The sequence below is a fragment of the Salarias fasciatus genome, chromosome 2, assembly GCF_902148845.1.
Source record: "Salarias fasciatus chromosome 2, fSalaFa1.1, whole genome shotgun sequence".
NCBI classification, from domain to species: domain Eukaryota; kingdom Metazoa; phylum Chordata; class Actinopteri; order Blenniiformes; family Blenniidae; genus Salarias; species Salarias fasciatus.
The window spans coordinates 16,626,585-16,650,835 of NC_043746.1; the positions used below are offsets into that span (position 1 = coordinate 16,626,585).

A 24,251-nucleotide genomic window follows, 5' to 3' on the forward strand; every position below is an offset into this window, starting at 1 on the left:
TTTAAACAAAGTATCTGATTAAACACACAGGCCCAAATGTGAAGGTGTTGTATGTGCACTGAAAAGTGTTTCCTAATTTTGCTCGGTGGCAACACAATGTGGCAGCTGTGGCTTGGTTGGCAGATTGAAGTGTTTTGAGCAAGACACTGAGCCCCAAATAACTCCCACTGGATGGATCGAGCGCCTTGCATAGCAGCCTCCTCCACGTGTGAGTGAATGTGATTAACCGTGTGAAATGCTTTGAAGCTTCTCGAGCTGTGGCAAAAAGCACCGCATATAAAAGTAGGATCCAAATCCATACAAAAATGTTATTGGTATTGGGTTAAAATGGGGATTGACGTATTTAAATACAATAATATTTCTCTGTCTCATTAGTTCATAGATTATGTTCTGATTCTCTGATTCTGACATTTTAAACAAAAAGTCCAAATTGCCAGCATCATTTTAATCAAATGTAAAAGTGATTGCATTGTGCCTTAGCATACTATCTATCCACACATTCATACCCACATTAATATACACGTCAATGCTTTTGGGCAATGGGCCATTTTCACAGCTCTACTACTTCCTGAAATTAACTGTGCACATTCATTTCCTGTCTTGCATTATTGGCCAAAATGATAAATCCAGGTGTGTCTTGTTGCAGCAGTCTAAACCAGACACACCTGGATTAATCAGTTTGGCCAATAATGCAAGACAGGAAATGAATGTGCACAGTTATTTTCAGGAAGTAGTGAAGCTGTGAAAATACCCCATTTGCACTGACACAGACACACAATTGAGGTCAAAATTATTGGCCATGCCACGAATTAAAAAAAAAACAATTAATTTTACTAGATTTTCCAAACATCCAAGTTTTATTTTGGATAATTACAATATTTTACTTTGCACACAGAAATAAAATGATTTCACAACAAAAACTACAAGGGTCAAAATTATTAGGTCCCCTGATGCTAATGTATCCTTTTATTATCCCTTTATGCAGGATTGTTATAGTTTAAAAAAAAAAAAAAAAAAAAAAGTCTCCAAATCCAGTGAACTGAAGACCAGGCATTGACCATGGTCTTCAGTTCACTCAACAGATTTTCAGTGAGACTCCGTGGAGACCAGTCAATAACCTTCAGTTTTGTTTTCTGGAGGTAGTTCTTCACCAGGAGCGAAATTTGTTTTGGGTTGTTATAATGTTGGAGGAGAAAGCGGCGACCCAGACCCTGGGTCTGCTGCTAAATCCTTGAGATTTCCTTTCATAATCTTCACATATCCTTCTTTCTTCATGATCCCTTAAACCTTGATGAGATTCCCAGTTCCAGATGCTCTGAATCATCCCCACAGCATGATACTCACACCATCATGTTTAACTGTGTAGACAGTGTTCTTTGGGTCCTCTCTTCACTTCTTGACACTTTGAAATGTTGTGGTATCTTTTGTATATTCTTCTCCTAGTTTGTAAGCATCAAACATTTCCACACTGAGTTCTTTTGTTTCTGGCATGACACTTTATTACGCTTTCTCAAATAACAGCTAAAACCCTAATGAGGTTTATATGCTATGTGTAAAGTGCAGGACAACCCTCAGCTTTAATTTGATTAGTTGATTACAATCTGAGGTTTACAAACTCAAAATAAGTGTTTGTACAATGGTGGTTTGTGGTTTGGCAGGGTCAGTAGGGGCAAATTATTTTGACCCTGGTATTTTTTTATTTCTAAATAAAGCTTGGATGTTTGGAAAAGCTGTGTTGAAAAAAATAAGTAGTCATTTTTTTAACTTAAAATTTCATAGAGTGGGCAAAAATTGAATATAGTATTTGTAACAAATGTTTATTTATTTATTTATTTATTTATTTATTTATTTATTTATTTATTTATTTATTTATCAATCAGTTTTGTAAAAGCGAATAATCCAAAATGTGAATGTATGTACGTAACGTGAACGTATGTTTTAGAAACATTCGACCTTACCAACATGGCGCCAGGATGGTACGAACGTCCTTTTCCGGGTTTTGCAATCGTCACCGTGACGTATTACGCAAGGACGTTGACCATACCATCAGTTGGCGTATGATAACAATAAACAACCCTGAAACAAGAGATACGCACCAACTGGATCTGTCGCTCCAAATCGACATAAACGGACCGAAAATATGTGCCGAGACAGTCACGGACGGCTGGAGTAACTTCTCGTCAAGAAGCGCTAAAGTCTCGGCGGTCCTGACACAAAGGATTTTGTAGTTTTTGTGTCCAACCGAGGAGAGAACCACGGTTCCAGCTTGCCCCTTCCTTAGCCCCCTGTAGCTAGCTGCGGCTCATTCCTTGTTTTGCACACTTTGTTTTGGTCTGTTATGCAGTTTCCAGAGGACTGTATTGTTACTCGTTCTCCTCCGCCACCTCTTCATTCCCTCTCCCCGCTCTCTCTGGCCCTATGTCTCGCTGGCTTTTCCCCTGGTCGGGCTCAATCAAGAAGCGGGCCTGTCGGTACCTCTTACAGCACTACCTCGGTCACTTTCTGCAGGAGCGCCTGAGCCTGGACCAGCTGGGCTTGGACCTCTACAACGGCAGCGGTGTCATCAAGGAAATCAACCTCGATGTGTGGGTGAGTTCGGAAGGGGGCAGAGGGACAGCTTTTGCAGCGGCAGTCACCGTGTGTTTTTGTCGGACTCGTGCACCGTCGAGTGTTTCGCAACAGCTCTCGAGTTCATCAACAGTCTCCGGCGTCGTGCTTCGAGCCTGGCTCGCGTTTCTTCGAGGAAACGCTCTTCGGGGAATACACACTTCATCACCGCTGTGTCTCAGCAGACTGGGAACATGACGGGGCTGCCGTGCAGGAGTAGATACACAAGTCTGTGAAGACCTGTTGTGGCCTATATGTGCCAGAAATAATCGCTCTTTCTGTATTTCCTCTAGCATTACAACTCTATATTTACCAGTCTCACTTGAAACTTGAAGATTTCGCAGATACACCCCAGATTTGAACTCCCTAAACCCTGTGCTTTTGATGATCCACATCTTATAAGTGAAAAACACAGGCTGGTCTTCACACTTTTCTTTAACATGTTAGCTGTAACACAGAGGCTTCACATATCAGCATTTTACTGCATGTGAATCAAAACAGTCTTCATGTTTTATACATTTAGTGTTCTGGTTTCACTCCTTTGTCTCTCTGGAATGGTTTACTCTGGAGGTGTAATCAAGTTGTTTTTGTTTCTTTTCCTTTGTGTTCCTCCCCTGACTGCTTCCTCCTTTCTTCAGGCAGTGAACGAGCTTCTGGAGTCTCTCGGCGCTCCTCTGGAGATCGTGGATGGCTTTGTGAGCACCATTGCTGTGACCATCCCCTGGCAAAACCTTCTGACTGACCACTGCACCTTAGAAGTTTCTGGTCTCCAGATAACATGTCGACCCAAGTACCGGACCAGTGAGTTCTTCAAAGATTGCATAACTTTCCACATGTTCCATTGAGGAACACAGTTTGGTCATTTTGTCTCCAAATTTTCAGAATATATTCAAATATTCAATAAAAGTCAGTAGGATTTTTTTTTTATTATTCAAATGAGGAATCAAGGATTGCAACTTATCAGTTAATGGACCATCTACCACAGTATTTAGATTTTTGAACCCAGTGTGACACATTTCCTCTGCAACATTTAACCCTCAACACAGTCGGATAGAAGTCATGTGAGGTGAAGCAGCAGTTCAGCCTCATCTTGCTCATGTATGAATCAACAAGAAACTAGGATCTGACTGTAAAGTGATGAAACAAATGATAACTCTCTACTTTAAATAGGATTAATTATGCTTAGCAGCCTCTGCTCAAATCTGCTGAAGTCTCAGATGATAAAGCCAGGATTTCAGTTTGTGAATTGAGGTTCTAGGTTCTAGAATTAGGATTTCACCAGTCTGGATTGTTGATGTTTAACAAGCTCCTTCATGTTAGTTCAGCAGTATGTGTGTTACGGGGGAGGTTGAAAGGCCAGCATGAGCCTCCTCTCACTCTGCCAAGCCTGAAATTCATGAATGCGGCGTGGTTTTGTTTACCTCCAGGTGGGGGCTGGGACTCGCAGGGCTGGTCATCCAGCATGACCTCCAGCATGCAGCTGGCTCAGGAGTGCCTGAAGGACCCCCCAGAAGCATCCGAGGAGCCGCCGGCTCCTCTGGAGGGACTCGAGATGTTTGCACAGACCATTGAAACGGGTGAGTCGAAGCTGCGTCGGTTCCCTCTTTGTTTTGGCTTCTCAATAAATGTCGAATTAGTAATTTATCTCCACACGATGCGTCCTAATATTAAATTAAATTGAAATAAAATTTTATTGAATAAAGGCTTAATTTGTTTGTTTTGCTTATTTGCGGAAATGTATTTCCTCAACATGAAGAATTTTTCTGACTGGTCAGTGTTAAAGACCTCTCCTGTGTCTCTCTCTCTCTCTCCTCATGCTGTCTGCAGTCCTTCGTCGCATTAAAGTCACCTTTATAGACACTATTGTCCGCATTGAGCACCATCCCCTGGACCTGGAAACAGGCGTCGCCTTAGAAGTGCACATCAAAAGGTATGTCAGAGCTTCCTTCACAAGATTCACTCAGTGGTTTAATAAAAAAAAAAAGAAAAGCTCCAAAGAGGAAAAACAAGACTGTTTGTCCTGCGAAGCGCTGCTTTGCTGTATGTTTATAATATTGTGGTCATGCTGTGATGAGCTGAGACCTATTTTTAACTTGTAAAAAACAAATTCTATCCTCTTTCTAGCTCAGACTCTGATCAAGGGTCATGTCATCTATCATTTAGAGTGTGTGTGTGCGTGTGCGTGTGTGAGACAAGGGCGAAACATCCTCTTTAAACTACATTGATGAAATTTATTGCGCAGCAGTTTAATAGAGGTCTCTGCGGACTCCCCGCAGGCTGAGACGTTTTAGCTTCGATCCATACATCGTCTGGCCCGCCTCAGAGAACTCAGGGTTGCAGCACGCTGGAGAATCATCCCAGCCAACTATGGGTGGAGTCGGAGTATATCTTGGACACGTCACCGGTCCCGAACACACACAGATGGCGTCACACACTCATATTTACATCTGAGCGCTGAACATCTTGTACTTCTGGGTTCTCTGGGTATGTTACAGTTCTGGAATATGCCAGCAGTGGAGAACCGAGTCTCTCAGACCTTCACACTTGGTATCTTGTAAATCTTTAGAAGTTCATCAGTGTCTTTGTTTCTCAGTGCGATTCGTTCGACCCTGTGTTGAGTAGTTCTGTCATCACAGATCAATGTTTTTGCAGTTTCAAGTGTGCTGCATTCATTTGGAAGATTGTACGTGAGGAGAAGAGTTGCCTGATTATACACATCTTGATATACCGTAGTGCTGATCTCCTTAAGACACGCCCTGCTTCATTGCTCAAATATATATCAGCTGACATTCTCAAATCCAAATAGGAATCATGTTTATCTAGCTTGGAGTTGGAAAATATGAATAAAAATGAAGATATGATTCAAAATGCTTCCTTATCTTATAATTGTGCACACCGTGTAGTCCAGTGAACATTAAACTGAATTGTTTTTAATGGGATCGTATCTGTAATTTTGATTTTAGTGAGACAAATATGAGAAGTAAGTTATCAGATAATGCACATATTATTTGCTTAAACTGTATAATAAATTAAACTGGACAGTCATGCAACTATTGAGAAGAAATTAGTGTTAAAAAGGTTGTGTGTGTGTCAGCCCCAAGCTTTTAAACACAGCCTGTGCCTTTTCTGTTGGCAGTTTGCTGCGACTCTGTTGAACCTTCACTGTTCTCCAGGTTTATTGACAGAGCTGCTCAGGTTGGCCGTGTTCATCTGTGGTCAGTGGCCAGAAGACTTTTGGATGGTTCTTTTTTAACGGCACTAACTCAGTTCTCCCGGACTGAATGCAGAGAAGGAGACAAGTTTCCAAAGTTACAAGTCCTGATTTGTGTGCTTAAACAATAACAAGATCAGCGACACGTTTATTCTCACATCTGAAAATCAGCATATTCTAATCTGTGTGTTCGCCCAGGCTGGAGTACTTTGATGAGGCAGTGCGAGATCCGGCCAGCCAGACCGCCGTACCTGTTGACATCCACCAGCCGCCTGCATTCCTGCACAAGATCCTCCAGCTGAGTGCAGTTCAGCTTTTCTATGACAGCTCTGGCGTCGTCCAGGTGGGGAACAACACACTCCCGGTCTGTTGAATCTAATTTCACCGGGTTCTTGTGTCGCCTCTAAATAGGTGGTGTAAACTTAGCATGCATGTTGCTTTACCATTTCTTTCCTGACGATTAAGGGTGATGCAGACGCACTTCGTCCTACGTAGAAACATTGAGTGTATATAAAGTGAGGATTTATACATGTTGGGGGAAAAAAAACTGTTGTACAAATGCAAATGTTTGAATATCTGTCATCATTTTCCAGGGTCCTCCTGAGGAGGAACTTGCAGATTCAGCCACAGCCAGTGAAGGAGAAGTTGAGGAAGAAGATGAAGATCTGGAGGAGGAGGAAGAGGACGAAGTGGATGAAGAGGCGAAGCCCCTGAAGGCTCCTCCGTGTCCTCCGTCTCAGCCGCTGCTGATAGGAAGCTGCTCTGGTTTCATCGAGACCACTGTCAAGATCAAGCAAAACGACATGCTCCCTGGACCAAAGGTGGACCCAGTTCTCTGAATGAAGCCAGCGGATTCTGTCTTGTGGTCATTCCTCCGGACTGACCGGTCTCCTTCTGTCTCTCTGCTCATCAGTTGGAGTTGGATGGGAAGGTGGGCTGCGTCCACATGCTGCTGTCTCCAGAGCAGATCACCCATCTGACAGACCTGCTGGCAGCGCTCTGCATAGACACTGGTACACCGAAACACTACAGCACTGTGAAGCTTCCTCCTACTACTGATGTCTCAACAGCTTGATTCTATTACCGCTTCTCACGATTCAGACAGCAACTCCTTTATGCAGCTCCTCAGTCAGTCCGCTGCAGTAAGAGTCTCGTTCTATATTAAAATGCAGCTTCTCGTGCTTGAATTTAACGCCAGCCTGAAGCAGAAAGTCTCTCCTGCCTCATGCTGCTGGACTGTATGTCGACGGTAACCGTGATATTTAAATAGTATGTCGGCTGTCCGAAGACTTGAATTAGTATTTCTCATCAGCATACAACTGCTTCGATTTGACATTTCAAATCTTTTAGGTACTTTAGAAAAACAGTTTTAGGATAATTCAGCAATTTTTCAGACTGTGTGTCACAGGTTTGTTTCTTGTTTGTTTCAAAATTTCCCACAAGGAATCAATCAAGTACTTTTATACCATGACGTGAAATAAATCTCTTTGATTTTAAAGATCAGACTCAGATCTGGACAGCACATTATGTGTGCTTTTGGAATTACAGTAATAAGTTGTGCTGTGATCATAATTTCTCTACATGAATATAACCTTTTGAAGTGCTGTGACTTATCACTGCTGTTCCCAGAACCACAATATTCCTTTCTGTTTCATTTCACTTGAAAAATGCTTATTGTGAGTGAAATAAAATGCCCTAATTCCTCAAATAGTACCACAGAATTACAATAATTGTAACAACCGCTCATAAATCAGATACAATTCCTCAGTAAGTCTGTGTTGTTCATCTACACAGTGACATCTCAGACCTCTGTTAAAAACCATTGAGCGTGAGAATACACAGAAACCCCGTGTCTCACGCAGAATATAATGTTCTCTGTCCCTCAGAGCCAGAGACCAAGTGCGGTGGAGTCCACAGTCGCCCGTTAGACTCAGACGACCTGCGTATGATTGAGGAGGACCTCAGTAAGCAGCTGGGTTCCAGCCCCAGAGACCACGAGTGGGATCCCGAGGCCGACCTGGAGCCTTACGTCACCAGCCTGGAGAATGGAGGTCTGCAGATCACCTCTGAGAGTCTGTCTCTCTGTCCGAGACACATCAGGACATTGACAGATCTTCTACCTATTGATTACTGTTAATCCCATTGATTTTTGCCCTTCTCTTGGTGTGTGTGTGTGTGTGTGTGTATTCTTGCAGAAATGTTTTTTTCCATGGGTCCTGCTGGGATGAATAGCAGCGTGGCGTCGACTCGCTCCGGCAGCGAGCTCTCAGACAGCGACATGGAGTCGTCCACACACAGCCTGGCCAGCATCACCCAGCCGCCATCACTGTCTGCACAGGTACGGCGTCCGTATGTGCAGGTAAACATATGCAGGTTATCTCTTGTATGGCTGAAATTTTTCATTGATCAACACTGTCAGTGTGAGTATAAAGTTGCCTTTCATAGTTGTATTATGTTTTGTTGCTGAAACTTGTGACCAGCAAGAAGGGCTTTTGAAATAAGACCATTTTAGATTTCCCTTTGATTTGTTTCTTTAATACTCATGTTTAATATCTCATACTCGTTTGGGTACATGATTATTATCATACATGAATTCAAAAGAAACAAGAAATGAAATTCCTGTCCACATGGCAGTCATTCCACATGAGCACTGAGTTGTGGGCGTTGTTCATGAAAAGATGAGTCAGATCAGCTGGTTCTCAGGTGAACCTCCCAACTCGTCCGGTACTCGTCCTGACGTGTAAGCAAGCAGTCCCTTATCAAAGATAATATTTTGTTATTTTGTTCTCTTAAATTATAAATCAAAATTTTACAAGCAGCATGTTTAAGTGTGTTATCAAGCAGGAAAACTTAAGTTACTCTTCTTTTTTTTTTTACATAAATGGAATTGATATTTTTCCTGCCAGGGTGTGATGAACTGTCCCAGGCGGTATCCTGTCGCTGGCTGTCTGTCGAGTCTGCCCCAGTCCCACAGCAGGACCAGAGGTAAAACCTCCAGCTCTTTTTCAGCAGCGCCGCGGCCGCTGACCCACATCAACAAAGTCCTCATGTCTCCGAGCTCTCGTCTGCAGGACGCTCGCACAGCGGCCATCAAGAGCAGCTGAAGCCCGACGCCTTGCTGAAACTGACCATCGGCGGGCTCACTCTGACCTTGCTGCAGGAGGACCCGCCCACCAGGGCCGACGGAGCCTCCTCATTGGCTCAGGTGTCTCAGGTGTTTTTCAGGGAGCTGGCCTTCTTCAAAGACAGCATGTTCAGCGAGAGAGACTTCCACCATCTGAGAGCTGGCTTCACTAAAGCCTGCCCTCACTCCAATCTGAGGTAATGAAAAATAATAATAATAACGAAGAAAATGTTTCTCCTCTCTTCTGAAATTCCACCCATAATGTTTTAATCCCATCGACACATATTTGCTACAACTGACTTGCTGATTCGCTGATCGTCTTCTCTCGCAGACTGACAGGAGCAGCAGTGCAGGTTGCCTGTGAAATGCGGAGCGGCAGACGCCGCAGTCGAGCCGTGACCTCCGACCTCTCGTTCAGCAGACTGGAACTGTTAGAGTGCCTGTGGGAGGACGGGAAGCCACAGTACTGTGAAGTGCGTTATCACGAAGTCATTTTTTAAATCTCTTTAAAGGGATACTTCAACATTTTGGCAAATTGGCCCGTTTAGCGCAATTCCTTGGTCATTTCGAACAGCATACTTACTGTTTTTGTGAGGGCGAGCTGTTGTTTAGTCAGAGGTGAGTCGGGGAAGGTTTTCGGGATGGACACAATGGAAGTGAATGGTATTTTTGTTCCCCCTCGTCAAACTCATCAAATACAAAATCCAACAACCCCAAAACACTTTGGCGGACACGTTATAATCTGCATATTCACTACGCTGTGAAACACCAACAAATAATATTGTAGCGTTACGACACTGAAGCAAATACTGGGAGCTACTTTTTCTTTTGAAATCACTACGCCCAGACGCCATGTTTAGTAAGTAGTTCCGTCTTAGCAATCTTCGCATAAACAACTCAATCTAGTAATTTTGCATTAATATTTCACAGCGTAGTGAATGTGCGGATTATAACGTGTCCGCCAAAGTGTTTTGGGGTTGTTGGATTGTGTATTTGATGAGTTTGACAAGGGGGAACAAAAATACCATTCACTTCCATTGTGTCCGTCCCGAAAACATTCCCCGACTCACCTCTGAATAAACAACAGCTCGCCCTCACGAAAAAAGTAAGTATGCTGTTCGAAATGACTAAGGAATTGCGCTAAATGGGCCAATTTGCCAACATGTTGAAGTATCGCTTTAACCGTACATTGTTCACGTACACGGTAGATATGCCAGTTTAGGATTTAAGGAAAACATTTAGATGTTGGGATTTTATTTATTTATTTATTTATTGGACCACTTGCCAGGTTGCTAAGTTTGAGCTCTCTGTGTCTCTGTCCAGATGCTTCAGTTCCAGAAAGCGGGTTTATTCACAGTCGGAGCCGCAGCCAGACCGTGCGCTCAGTTTCACTACAGCCTGACTGAAAGACACTTACGGAAGGTAAACACACACACACACACACACACACCCCCACACAACCTGAGCTAATCTGAACTCAAACAAAAGGTGTTTGTTTTCATGTTGAGTTCATGTTGAAATTTGACTGTTCAGAAGGAACTCCTGTTTTTCTTCATCAGCACCAGATATGATGTAAATTACATGTTTAGCTGTTTTTAATAAATCCGGAGTGAATTTGTTACTTTGAGCTGGAATGACGGACTTCGGGAGCGGCCAGGTAGACTAGAGCAGTAATGTATCGGCTGATCTCTTATCTTGTTGTGGCATGCTGTGGGCGTTTGCAGGGTAAACAGCGGCTGGTGCGGCGGGACAGCGTGGTTCGGGTGGAGCTTGCAGAATTGAGCGCCGAACTGGACCTGGACATCCTCAGTCGTCTGGGGAGTCTCAGCAGAGCCTTCAGCCACTGTCCTTCACAAACGGATGGATCTGGACTCATTCAGGTGGGACCACACAGGAACTCTTGTGCCGGTGCTGCGACAGGAATCCTGAACCAGCCGGCTGACGTCTCTGGTTCTGTTCTTCTCAGACACAGAGCAGTGAGCTCTACTCCTCCTTCACCCTGCTCTCCCCGCACGCCGTCCTCAAGCTCCGCTTCCCCATACCCGACCTGCGGCCCCTCCCACTGCGCCGACCGCCCACCCGGAGGGCGGTGCGGCAGGAGACCCTGGTGCTGGAGCTGACGGAGCTGGAGCTGAAGCACCAGGAGGCCCCGGACCTCCAGAGTCAGAGCGAGCCGGCCGTCCCCGGACAGCCGCCGGCGCCCTGCCTCACCCAGCTGCTGGAGGCCTCCTTCACCGACCTGCACGGTGCGAGCGCAGCGCACACACAACCCGGCTCAGTGTCTCAGCGCTGTGGGCTTGTTGGATATTGTACTGCGTGTGTTTTCAGCAGGGAAATGTATTAATTCTAATGTTGCGTTGTTTCTCTTCAGGGTCATATGAGGGCTGGGAGGGAGGATCTTTCCCCTGTATCAGAGTAATGAAGAACCGAGAGTCTCTCCCCAGGTTGGTGTTCGTAATCAGGATGGTGATTATTGAACTGTTTTAGATGTAGAACGACTGTAGCTGTGAGGAAACACCTCTGTTCTCAATGATAGGAAACACTTTTTCACCCATTATGTTGTGGATTGTTTAATTTAATACTATTACATAAATTATCCCAGAGATCTTATGCGTGTCAGATTCATTAAAACATGTACACAGAAAGGAAGAGGTTGTATTTTCACTGTGGTTGAGCATCATCCTTCCTGCCTGTCTAACGACTGAAGCTCAGCATGCTCTCGTGTGTGTGTGTGTGTGTGTGTACAGGATATCGGTGCGAGTGCGTGGAGGTGAGGCCCAGGGCCCGGCAGCAGGTCTGAGCGGGATGAACATGGGCCTCATCAGGGACCTCGGCGCCGCCTTCTTCGAAAGTCACTGTGAATTCAACGAGAAAAGCAGCTCTCCATTTTCTTCCAACCGCACCATGTTCGAGACGGAGGAGGTGCAGTGACGCGCAGGAAACACATCTCGGCGTACCGGGCGTCGGGATTGACAAATTTGTCTTTTCTTCATTGTAGATGGTCATTCCTGCCGACCCGGATGAGATGCGTCAGTTCCAGGAGCAGTGCGTCGCTCAGTGCCAGTGTGCCGTCGACATCAGCCTGCCGCTGGCCTACATCCTGCTGCCCAGCAAGCAGGCCTTCCAGAGCGTCTACAACAGGTACGACCACCACGGTAAACCGCTCGTTGTTAGGCTTTCTGCAGGGATCCATCAGAACTCACCGATCAGTTTATATAAACCATGCGGGACTTCAGTACCAGTGTTGCTTTAAAGGAGACACTCCAGATCTTAATGGGTTAATTCCAAAAAATGTGTCCTGTAAAGTTTAATGCTGTGTGCCCTTTTATTTTTTACATGTGTTTTTATCATGATCTGCTGAAGTAGAAGTGACATTCACGCTGTGAGCCATAGCGCCTTCCAGTTCAGTTCCTTTGTCTTGGCTCTGTGTTGGTCTTTAATCTTGCCTCGGCAGTAACAGTCATTTTCCCCTCACCCGCCACATCGTCCAAAAGGATCAATAATGATCTGTTGATGTGGGAGCCGCCTCCCCCTCCTCCCCCCTCAGCCCACAGCCCCGACCGCGGCCGCCACCGCCACGACGAGTTCCAGCTCTGCAAGTCGGCGTTCAGACTGGGTACGTTAGATTCCGATGGAAAAACTCAAAACGTGACGGAGATTCATTACACGTAATGGCGACTCGCCGTATTGTGTTTGGACGGAGACGCTCGCTCCTCCGCTGAAATGAAGCAGATGAAACGTTTTCCTGTCGTCTCCGCGCCGCAGACTCGGATTCAGAAGAGGACGACCCGCACTTCTATCTGGCCAGCGACTCAGATGGCAAGTCTCAGCAGCCCGCGCCCCGCGCTAACCACAACCTCAGCCTGCTGTCGCTGACGGTGATCATCGGGAAGGGCCGCCTCCAAGCCAGAACAGACCAGAAGGTGAGCCAGACGGCTGCCGGACAGAAAATGTTGAGGTTTTCTAAGATTGATGAGTTTAACTGAGTTGAAAGAAAATTATTTTCTACTCCATTTGCTTCATGTTTGAAATGTAATTTGTCAGTGTATTCAGCAAAAAAAAGTTGTTACTAAAGACTTTTAAGTAATACTGTCTTATGAGCCATTATTTAGACCCTCCAGAAAAACGCGATTATGCGATCGCATGAATTCACGCATAAATCACCCTTTTGCCGCTGATTATGCAGGGGCCACATATTTTCCAAAAGGGCGCATAATTCCCGCAGTAATCTCATATTTACCGCGAAAAAAAGAGAAATGGTCTCGCTTGAAGTGCTGTGACGTTCAATGAACGAGCCGTTCGTTTGAACGCGTTCTTTTAAGTGAATGATGAGAGCCGGATCACAGCTGTCTGAGAGCCGTTCCTTTGTTTAAAAATAGTCCACGTTTCCTTCACGTGTCTCCTGAGTGTCTCCTGAGTCCAGCTGTCACCGCTGCCTTCATGTGAATGACGGAGTTTCAGTTTTCCGCAGCTCGCTCCAGTCACCTAAACGCAGCAGCTAACTAGCGAAGGAGAAGTGTCCAGAAACCGGAGAGGAGCCGGTGTTTTGGAAGAACTGGTTTCCCTATTAACTGGCGACTGGGTTTCTTTCACGTCCCTTGTTGCTGATAGATGCTAAAAACCAGACAAAAAGCCGTGTCAGACCTTTAATGAGTCTGATATCAACATCCGCTGCTACTAGCAGCAGCAGCAGGAAGTGCTAAAGGAAGTCAGTCACCAGGTAACAAGGAAACCAGTTCATTTGAAACAGCGTGTTGACGGCTTTCTCACAGGCAATTGCTAAAACCTGTGATAAAGTGTGTGTGTGTGTGTGTGTGTGTGTGTGTGTTCCATTGATGAGCATTGGTGAGTAACAATTTACGGTGAGATAAATAACGAACTAATATAAAATGAATGTGATTTAGTGGTGTGTGTGCGTGCGTGCGTGCGAGAGAGAGAGTGTGGGTAACCTACATATCTGGCATCCTTTCGCATATTTCACAGCATACTTCACAACTGTCTGCAATTTTACCGCATAAAAACCCTGCATATTCATTTGCATAATCAAGCATTTTAGCTCGCATAATCTGGGATTTAAGTACGCATAATCAAGAATTTTTGCTCGCGTTTTTCTGGAGGGTCTAAAATTATTGCTGTACGTGTATATTGGTTGTAAACCGTAAATGGGAAGAAATGAAGGTCACTTAATCACTTTTTTTTTGTGCCCTTCCTGCTGCCATTGCACTTCGTGGATTCAGGAGGACCAGACTCATGGGGAGATTGTGCTGGATCTGGAAGGGGGGAAGATTTTCAGTGTGGCGCAGCATCAGAATGACCCCAACCTCAATTTCCTTTGTCTGGAAAGCAAACGAGTGGAGCTCTTCCATCGAGGTGCATGCTCTTGTTTTGAAACTTTCACACACAACTCTGAATTTCCTCATTAAACTTTTTAAAAGCAGCAACTTACCTTTTTATGGCTGCTTCATGGTTTTTCTTTTTTTCTGATCCACCCCTCTATAGCTGTGGTGAAAGACACCCCGATCCCGCAGCGGCTGGACTTGCCCAGCTTCACTCCCCCAAAGCATCTGGACCCCACCATCTACCCCACCGAGGCGGGGGTGAGCAGTGTGAGTGGGAGAGAGGGCGTGCCGCAGATGCTGTCCACAGCCATCAAAATCACGCTGGACCTGCAGAGGAATGTAAAGGTGCGTCGTCCTCATTTCACGGTTTGGAAAGGAAGGAAACTCAAACTGAAAGAAACAAAGTTTCCAACATCAGATATGTTTCATATCTAAAGTGCATTTTTTTTTTTGTGTGTGGTTTACAGGAGTTTTTAGTCGCTCTCCAGCTCCAAGGAGCCACCATGAGACATTACATGACGCAGTCCGATCAGAGCTGGCACGAGCAGGTGAGGAACCGAAGCACATGGCTTACTCTTACCATGGTGGAAAGACCTCACCACCTTTATGCTTCTTCTCATGCCTGACCATTCACGAAATAATCATTTCCAAATCAAACCCTTCACTGATAATATAAATATTTCATTTACTTCCCAACCTCAACTGGAACTTTCAGGAGGGTTGATGAGGGTTCATTTTATTGTATACTTTCAGCATGGAAGAAATGCTTTGCTTTCCTAGGGTTTCTTGCACCGGTAAGAGTTTGAAGGTGATTGCCAGTATGTTGCAGTCACTGATGTGGGGAGTTTATGGCAAGTGAGCTAATTTAAAAAAAGAAACAACGAAACTTTAAAGTTCAGACATCCCGGATTGATTTAACAGACAAATTGTGTCTGAGAATTTTTCCAAACGAAAAAGGATTCAAATGGAATTGAAAATCCAGACAGCTTGAACTCAAGATGATCCAGAATCAACAGTCTGTTTCTCCTCTCAAGGTCACTCTGGACTGAGTAAGCCGTTCTGCCAAAACCAACTTTGTGGCTCGCAGAAATAATCAATATATGATATTACACTGGAGCTAGTAAACTCTGACTCACTGTGACAAATGATATAATCAGACAGTTGGTCAGCCTGTTTAAATATTGCTGCAGCTGCCGTTTTCATTAGTTTTGTTTTCCAGTTAAATTGTTTGGTTTGTGCAGAAAATGTGAACCACACTAAAATCTAATCAAGTGATCTGATTTTCTTCCTGCAAGCCGAGGCTAATTCTGTTTGTTGCAGCTGGTCGACTTCCTGGATGTCATTGACGATCCCATCCTGGGATACACAGCGCCGGCCGTCATCACTGTCCTCCACACACACCTCGCCAGCTGTGCCGTCGACTACAGGTATACGTTCGCCTTCAGTCGCACTGCAGCGTTTCAGGAGAACTTCTTCTGTGATTGAAGAGAATCTATCTAATGTGTTTCCTTCACCAGTTTCAGAAACTAAATCATCGAATTGGACGAGATCGTGTTTTAGTGTTAAACTGTGGATATGACATTTGACCCCTTTCTCTCTCTCTCATGTGTTCTTCTGTTTCGCAGACCTCTGTATCTGCCCCTGCGAGTGTTGTTCACAGCGGAGTCCTTCTCTCTGTCCAGTAACATCATCGTCGACACTGCCACCTTCCACCTCAGGTACAGCTCGCTGCCGACACAGCTGTGAAACAAATGATACGGAACATGGATCCACTCTCGGACTGACGGTTACCGCACTGACTACACGAGCCGCTGCTGAAACTCTGTATCGGCACACATGAAGCCGTTATTTACAGTGCAAATGTCCTTTGCTCTGTGGTCAGATTCATCCTCGACGACTCCGCGCTCTACCTCTCTGACAAATGTGAGACTGACACCGTGGATTTGAGAAGAGGTAAAACACACCACACGTTTCTGCTCAGTAAAGATGTTTTAATCATAATAATGACAACAATTTGCACTTTCACTGGAAATGTTTTTGCATGGGTTCACGGTTCTTTTTTTGGAGTCTTAAACGATCAGATATCGTGATATCAGCTGTTTAGTGATGATATGAAAACGAGTCAATTATGAGAAAAGTTGCAAATGATTTGTCAAACTCGAAGCAGCTGTAAAGATATTCACTGTTATCTCTGGTTTGGTGGAAAATCCTTTCAGAGCATTAGGATTCATATCAGCGCTGCTGCTGAATAGTTATTTGATAAGCTTGAAACTCTTGTCCATGTTGCCCTTTAAAGCCTGTGTGTTGCGGACAGCTGCGTCCACGTGTTCCTTCTCTTCACGCTGAACTAAAATTAGAAAGACTCTGGGTTTTTTTCCCCCCCTTTAAAAAAAGTTAATGCTCATGGCATAGACTTTAACCCTCTGACCACCTCCGCATGCGTTTGTGTCGTGCAGATTATGTTTGTATTCTGGACATCGACCTGCTGGAGCTCGCCATCACCACATGGAAAGGCAGCAACACGGGAAAACTGGTGAGTGCTCGCAGTCCGACACCTGGTCTGAAGTTCTTTCAGCAGCTGTGGACCGTTGCTGCCAGTGAAATAAGTAAAGTGTCTTTACAAGAATAATTCAGTTTCCTTTAAAAACCTCCAACAAGTAGAGTGTCAGCCAATAGCAACGTGTCAGTCATCCAAATTGAAGGTTTTCATTGGTAATGTGCCTGAAAGAACTATGGAGAAGATTTTGCTACTTAAAGTAGTGAAAACAATCTTCTTAACTTCATTTAAATATAAAAATATGACATCGATTCACATTTAACGTTAACATTTTAGCAAAAGTGTTGCATCAAGCATAGCAGCATCAAGGCAGGATTTCCAGCATTTTACTGAGTCTTTGTCCACTTTATTTTTTAAGGATTCTTGTTGTAAGAGTTCTAACTGAAGCATTTGTTTCTTTGCTGTGGTTTCGTTCTGCAGACCCAGCCTCTCTTCGAGCTGCGCTGCTCCAACAATGTTGTCCACCTTCATACTTGCGCGGATTCCTGCGCCGCCCTGGTCAACCTGCTGCAGTACCTGGTCGCTCAGGGTGACCTGCACCCCCCACCGAGACACACCTCACCCACGGAGATCGCCGGGCAGAAACTGCCAGTAAGTCCTGTTCGTTCAGTCAAGTAGAGCCTACGGTCTTGGGTGCATGAATGTTGAAAAATGGTGAAAAGCTGAGTTTCGGTGGTGTTTTGTTGTTCTCAGCTGTCAGAGAGCCCTGCCTCGATGCAGCCCTGCCCTCCAGCTGAAACCGCTGAGATCAACCAGTACGACCTGGCTGATGCCTTAATTGACACGGAGAGGAGCCTCAAAGATGACGCTTTAGATCCAGGTACTGGTTTGTTTGTTTTTTTCTAGTTCCACTGCACATGTTGGGAGAGGCATGTGATTCCCTGGTGTTTTGGACAGAGCCTGAAGAAACTTGTCATGTTTCTCTCTGAACCCGCTCAGGTTCACCGTCGGTGCCGAGAGGTTCTCCTGTCTCCGTCTACCTGTTCCCCGGCGAAGCCTCGAAGCGCGCTCAGTCCGCCCTACAGGGCGACGACTCCGAGCTGGACGGACTGGTTGCCACAGCAACAGAGGTCCAGGTGGATCTAATCTCAGAGGAAGGCTCCGAAGGCTCCACGGACAATGACGACTTCTGCATCCTGGAGGCTCCCGGCATGGGCATTCCTGTGGGTCTCTCTCATACTCCTTTCTTTTTCCTACTCCTTTATGTTCGTTTCAGGAAATCTGAAATATCACAATAAAATGATCTGTTTCAGCCCAGAGACGGGGAGCCGGTGGTGACGGTGCTATCCAAGGAGCCCATCAGGATTAAGGAGAGCCACTTCTCTCGGCCCCGAGGCAGCTCCGACCTGCTGCGAGCGCCGAGCCGCTTCCCGGTGCCGCAGAGCCGGGTGGTGCTGCGCGAGATCTCAGTGGTCTGGCATCTTTATGGGGGCAAGGACTTCGGGGGCAAACCCATGTCTGTACATGCTCAGAATGCAAACAGGTAACGCAGAGAGGGGTTTTTTTTTCCATGCATATTCCTGAAGAGGATTTTCAGTGTTTCCACATTGGGGCAGTTTTCCTCACTCTCTCACCGCTCTCCTGTTTCCGTCTCCTGCAGAGGTCGCTCAGTCCCCGCGGGGGTCCGCGGATCTCCGTCTCGCAACGTCTCTTCTTCCCGTCCCCAGAACTCGTGGCGGTGCGCTGGAGGCAGCGGGCGCCAGCACACACTTCTGATGGAGATCCAGCTCACCAAGGTAGACTAATCCTATACCCACATGTACAAGTCCTGGAGTTCAGGACTGTGACGTCAAAATCAAGCTCATCTATTAAAGTGTCTTCACATTAGACCATGAGAAGAAATATTCCAATAACACTGGATTAACTTCATCCAATCAGATGAAATACACTAAAACAGTCACAGTAGCTTTATTCCAAGCATACATTTTCCTCTTTGCTTAGTTCTGATCCATTTTATGGACATTATTATGTATTTTCAACATGTTAGTCTTGTATAATATTGACTGCAGGCCTTGTTTTGTTAAAAGAATGATGTATATTTTGATTGTTTTCACTTAAAAAATCACTTTTTCCCATTTTTACGAAAGTCTGTGTACATGTTCTAACTTCTAATTCCTCATTTGTCTGCTTGTCTCATGAAAAGATGGCAAAAATTAGATGATAATGCATGAAATATAAAAAAAAAGAATTATACATTGAGCTCACCGTTGAGTTAATCTGATTTCACCACTGTAGTCCTTCTGCCTCACCCCATTCTTCCTGTTCTGCCCTCAGGTGTCCTTCCAGCACGAGTCCTACCCTGTGGCAGCTGCTGGGCAGGACGGTGAGGGGTCGTCGGTGGTAACCGGGGTCGGTCCCAGCGGCGAGCAGCCCCTCTCCAGGCAGGTCTTCATAGTCCAGGAGCTGGAGGTGCGAGATCGACTGGCGTCCTCACAAATCAACAAATTCCTCTACCTCTACACGAGTGAGAGCATGCCCCGCCGAGCCCACTCCAACATGGTGAGAGTCCGAAGATGAGGGAGGGTTTTGATGCTGAACGGAAAAAATAATGAAGGAAAACATGATGTTGAGTGTGTCTGTGTGTGTCTTTGTGCAGCTGACTGTGAAAGCCCTCCAGATCTGTCCGGAGTCTGGCCTCGGTGGTCCAGAGTGCTGCCTTCGGGTCAGCCTGCTGCCGCTACGACTGAACATAGACCAGGTGACTCGGACTCATTCAAACATTTTCTGAGAAAAAGATTAGTTTTGATTGTAAAAGTTGTTTGTTCTGCTCCTTTGCTCCACTCTCCTTCACTAACCCGCCGGTATTTGTCTCCCGTCCAGGATGCACTGTTTTTCCTGAAGGACTTTTTTAGTAATCTAGCTTCCTCTGTTAACCCGTACCTGCCGGTGGACCCTGCAGCTGAAGGTTCGCCACTTCCTGTCATGTTTCATGATCATTTCCTGCATCATTTTCTTTCTTGATTTATACATGTTTTAAAGTTCCGTCATCATTGTCAAGGCATCGTTCAAAGATGTTTAAAGATGCTGAAGTGCAGCCAAACTGACCGTCGGCTCCGGTTGAAGTGTGTTTTCTCTGTTTCGACAGTGAAGGCAGATCTCAGTTCTCAGAAGGCGTCTGAGGAGGCGGAAGCGGCTGGTCTGGGTCCGGACCTCACAGCTTCTGTGGAGACGACGTACAGCGAGCAGAGCTCCTCCTCCGCCGGCTCCACCTCCTCCTCTGAACAGCCCATCTACTTCCGGTACGTGGAAACTAATGAGACACTGTGTGGTTCTCATGCCATAGCAACTTAACATTGTTTGAAGAACAAGGTCTTAAGTCATTTGATATTGCTGGGATTTAAACTATTCATTTCATGTTACTGATCGCCTGTGTTCACAAAATATAAATACAATATTGAAATGTTTTTTTTTAACCTTCTCTCGTCATTTGCAGGGAGTTTCGTTTCACCTCTGAAGTGCCTATCTGGCTGGACTACCACGGCAAACATGTGGTCATTGAGCAGGTGAGAAGAGCCTCAGACGGCTCCCCTCTCTGCTGGATTCAGCAGAATCCTGTAAGGGTTCTGAAGTGTTTTGATGCTCACTGTGCTGCTCTGTGTTTCTCAGGGAACCTTCGCCGGGATTCTCATCGGCTTGGCTCAGTTGAACTGCTCTGAGCTGAAGCTGAAGAGACTCTGCTGCAGACACGGGTAAACTTAAATATGCTTCTTCCATAACGGATATCTCAAATACTGCATGCCATCTGGGTTTGTACATCGTCCAGACTTTCTTGTTAATTGTTTTGCTTGCTTGTTTTTGTGGCACTTCGCAGCCTCCTCGGCGTCGACAAAGTGATTCAGTACGCCGTCACCGAGTGGCTGACAGACATCAGGAAGAACCAGCTGCCGGGCATCCTGGGAGGCGTGGGCCCCATGCACTCTGTTGTGCAGCTGTGTAAGACTGCTGTTTGTTCTCCAGCTCATTATTTCACAGTCTTCATCTTTGGCCTGTTTTCATTCCTTTTCCCTCTGTGTGCGTTTCTCCAGTCCATGGAGTGAGGGATCTGTTCTGGTTGCCCATCGAGCAGTACAGGAAGGACGGACGCATTATTAGGGGTCTGCAGCGAGGGGCGGCGTCCTTTGGCACCTCCACAGCATCAGCAGCTCTGGAGTTGAGCAACCGGCTCGTTCAGGCCATCCAGGTGCGGCGTGTGGCGGGATGAATGCATGAATCATCACTGGGAAAGAGAAGCAGAAGAGCTGGAGCTGTTTTCCTACTTCTAACGTTTTATGCTTAATGAATTTAACTTCACTGTTATCTGTGTCCAACAGGCCACAGCTGAGACCGTCTACGATATCTTGTCTCCCACGCCTCCCCTGAATCGCTACGCCATCACCGAGGGCCGGCCCCCAGTCAGCCGACCCCGCAGGGCGGCTCAGCCTGCAGACCTCAGAGAAGGAGTGGCCAAAGCGTACGACACCGTCAGAGAGGTGCGTCCTCAAACCTGGAGCATCCAGTATAGAGTGAACATGCTCTATTATCAAAAACAATCAGCGACAGGATTTTCCTCAGGGAACTTGTTTTTGATGTGCTGGAAGTTTGTGAATTGGTGTCGATGGAGGTAAATCGTTAAGATATAAAGCTGGATTTGTCTCTCTGGCTCTGCAGGGCGTGATCGACACGGCTCAGACGCTGTGCGACGTCGCGTCACGCGGCCACGAGCAGAAGGGTCTCCCCGGCGCTGTGGGCGGCGTCTTGCGGCAGATCCCACCCACTGTAGTCCGGCCCCTGATCGTCGCCTCCGAGGCCACCTCCAACCTGCTGGGCGGCATGCGCAACCAGATCAAACCGGACGCCCGGAAGGAGGACTTCCTCAAGTGGCGCACGGAGGAAGCCCAGGAATGAGGACGGCTTTGACGTGTCTCTGTGTGTGTGTGTATGTGTGTGTGTGTGTGTGTGTGTGTGTGTGTGAGAGAGAGAGAGAGAGGATGGCCGTGCGTTGAGATGTGGGAGCGTCTCGGCTGTGACCGTCGAGCAGTTTGCTTGTGTTTGCAGACTAATGCCAGTCAGTCAGTCAGTGTGTTCTCTGATGCAAAAACAAAGTGATGACTAACTACTACCGCAGTGACAGGCACTCAGTGTTTCTTTTGGCTCCGTCATACATGAATATACCAGATTTTTTTTTTTTTCTTTTTCTTTTTTTGCTTCAGTTTTAGATTTAAAAATAGCCGCCCTCTCTGCGAGACACTGGTCTGCAGGGTCTCCCTCCTCTCTGTCCAGACATATCACCGTCACTCTTTGCTCGCTTGATTTCCAGTCCGAACAGGAGCAGGTATGGTAATCACTCTCTGAAGACGTGCATTATGGGCACCTCCTGGTCTGTGAGCTGCGCTGTTTCTACACGGCTGTCCTCTGGTTGTATGCAGTGATTCTCAGCATCACTTTACTCATGTTCGACATGCACAGAGGGAAAAGTAGCATTTACCTTGACTGTGATATCGACGCCTCATTGTTTCTGTAAGACTGTCCTGACCCTTGGAGTTGCGTAACAGCATGCTGGGAATTACTGTTTGTACTCTGATTACTCACTGCAAACTTGGGAACATCTTTACCAAAGAGAGTCTGTCACAGGTGGGTGAAGATATCGATTTTCATGGCGCCATGTGTGATAACTTTACCTGCTGTGTGCTCAAAATGCAAGCGGGAGTGATTTCTTTTTTTTATTTTTTATTTTTCATGAAGTGTCCTTTGCTCATGCCCTCCAGACAATGGCAGATGTTTGTCATCCCGATCTCTCGATGTGACGCGGCGCTATCGGTTCAGATTTGGCCCCACTATGCACCTGCTCCCCACAGTGCTGTCGTTTGTGCCATAATCCTTGCGCGGTGCCCTTTTGACTAGTTTTGTGTTGCCTTCCTCAAACCTGCACCCTCCCCACTCAAAGCAAACTCGTTACAGGACTGAACAGAAATATCGGATCACTTGAGGCCTCGATAAAATCTGTAGCATCGTGGATTCTGTTAAAGCTTGGCATCTTTTTAAGTGTTTTTTCAGTTGGTGTTTCCTGCATCACAGCTCATGTGTTTTCATGAAGTCGGTTCCTGGGATCAGGGCCGACCTTCCCTGTCCTCACAGTTGCTTCCCTCTATGTTTAGTTGCCTTCCTGCTTTTTTTTTTTTTTTAATGTTTCTTTCTTCAGTTTTTATTTGTTGAAGCATAAGTATTGTCATACTCGTTTTCAGAATAAGAAATGGGAGGAAGTGATTCTAGTGAAAACAGAGGATGAAAAAATTAGGGGTTAAAAAAAGTTTTACATTTTTTTTCTTTTTGTTTAGTGTGTGTATGTGTGTGTGTGTGTGTGTGTACACTTGAATGAATGAAAGTGTGCTTGCGTGCGCACATGATGCATGTCTGTGAAGGTAACAGGTTATTGCTTGTTACACCAATTGTGTGTAATTACTATTTACTATATCATAAACTGTATGAATGACCTGTACAATAAAAAGATGAGTATACAAAATTAATACAAAAAATAAAAAAAATTTGAATATAAAAACTGAGTTGTTCCACTTCTGCCTTCAATCCAAATATGAAATATTTTCATTGTTTTCAAACGTTAATTTAAGTCTCCAAATTTGTGTTGTATATCTTGTGTGATCTTACAAGGCATATATTGTGAGATGTTATTTTGAAAATAGATGAAAATTTTCCAAATGACTGATAAAATCGATATAATTTAAACTATATTATAAACTTGCTTGATGTCAATAGAATATGACATGACGCTACATTAATAAAGGGTGATACAGTAATACAGTATATATTATAGGTCAGACAAAGAGGCAGCTTCCAGGAGTGCAGGTTCAACTCACATGCAAACCAAAACAGTAATGGAGGACTCCCATAAAGTGTATCTGGCCATCTATTTTTCATGGCGAGCAATCAAAGCACCATCAAGCTGTTAGCGACTGGCCACCCTCGTCTCCACCACCACTGGTACCGACGGAAATCACATCTGTGCTTGTTCTTAAACACCCTGCTGTCATGATGTGATTGAATTTCCACATTTCTCATAAACTTCTCCCGAAAACTGAATTACTTTTCTGTAAGTAGCGCATGTGAACAGATCATGTAATGTACAGCTGTAGGTTATTTTTACCTGCATGCTGTGATGGTAACAAACACATGACACAAAACCTGCATCTGTTACCACAGCTGCTTTTATTCACACCACACTGCAAAAACACACCACAGATAAATAATAAATAGATGGTAAAGGAAAGCAGTTCAGTTCAGTTCTGTTTTCATTTTTTGAGCCAAGCTCTCCAACAGCATTCACCGGTGGTGCGCGGACACGTGAAGTATGGACGATGCTTTACCTGGGCCGCACCGGATATGGTAGGGGAGGGACTTCAACACAGCTGTCTGCTCATT

At 45.5% G+C, this 24,251-nt stretch overlaps 1 protein-coding gene across 2 annotated transcripts; it reads left to right on the top strand.

Annotated features, from left to right (window-relative positions):
* The first annotated feature begins 2,418 nt into the window (after positions 1-2,418).
* Positions 2,419-23,359, top strand: atg2a (autophagy related 2A). 2 transcript variants are annotated; one of them, XM_030103534.1, is made up of 43 exons: positions 2,419-2,589; positions 3,246-3,408; positions 4,035-4,184; positions 4,435-4,537; positions 6,017-6,161; positions 6,412-6,639; positions 6,732-6,831; positions 7,705-7,869; positions 8,014-8,156; positions 8,725-8,803; positions 8,890-9,139; positions 9,274-9,415; positions 10,266-10,364; positions 10,667-10,822; positions 10,909-11,188; positions 11,314-11,386; positions 11,690-11,864; positions 11,941-12,083; positions 12,437-12,558; positions 12,708-12,865; positions 14,180-14,312; positions 14,442-14,626; positions 14,749-14,829; positions 15,602-15,708; positions 15,907-15,999; positions 16,164-16,234; positions 16,738-16,814; positions 17,259-17,429; positions 17,532-17,658; positions 17,778-18,001; positions 18,092-18,321; positions 18,439-18,574; positions 19,113-19,337; positions 19,435-19,536; positions 19,659-19,743; positions 19,924-20,077; positions 20,272-20,341; positions 20,445-20,527; positions 20,650-20,771; positions 20,864-21,018; positions 21,149-21,307; positions 21,486-21,730; positions 21,773-23,359. In XM_030103534.1, the coding sequence occupies exons 1-42, from the start codon at positions 2,419-2,421 to the stop codon at positions 21,720-21,722; spliced, it is 6,072 nt and encodes a 2,023-aa protein (XP_029959394.1). In that variant the 3' UTR covers positions 21,723-21,730; positions 21,773-23,359. The 2 variants fall into 2 exon arrangements, with proteins under 2 accessions (XP_029959394.1, XP_029959383.1); XM_030103523.1 differs by having other exon boundaries at positions 21,486-23,359.
* The last annotated feature ends 892 nt before the right edge of the window (positions 23,360-24,251 follow it).

Bases quoted from the DNA above. Each gene is read 5' to 3' on its own strand.
- atg2a (XM_030103523.1), top strand. From the start codon at position 2,419: ATGTCTCGCTGGCTTTTCCCCTGGTCGGGCTCAATCAAGAAGCGGGCC. The intron at 10,823-10,908 runs GTGGGACCACAC...TGTTCTTCTCAG, and splicing joins ATGGATCTGGACTCATTCAG to ACACAGAGCAGTGAGCTCTA. The intron at 19,744-19,923 runs GTTCGCCACTTC...CTGTTTCGACAG, and splicing joins GGTGGACCCTGCAGCTGAAG to TGAAGGCAGATCTCAGTTCT.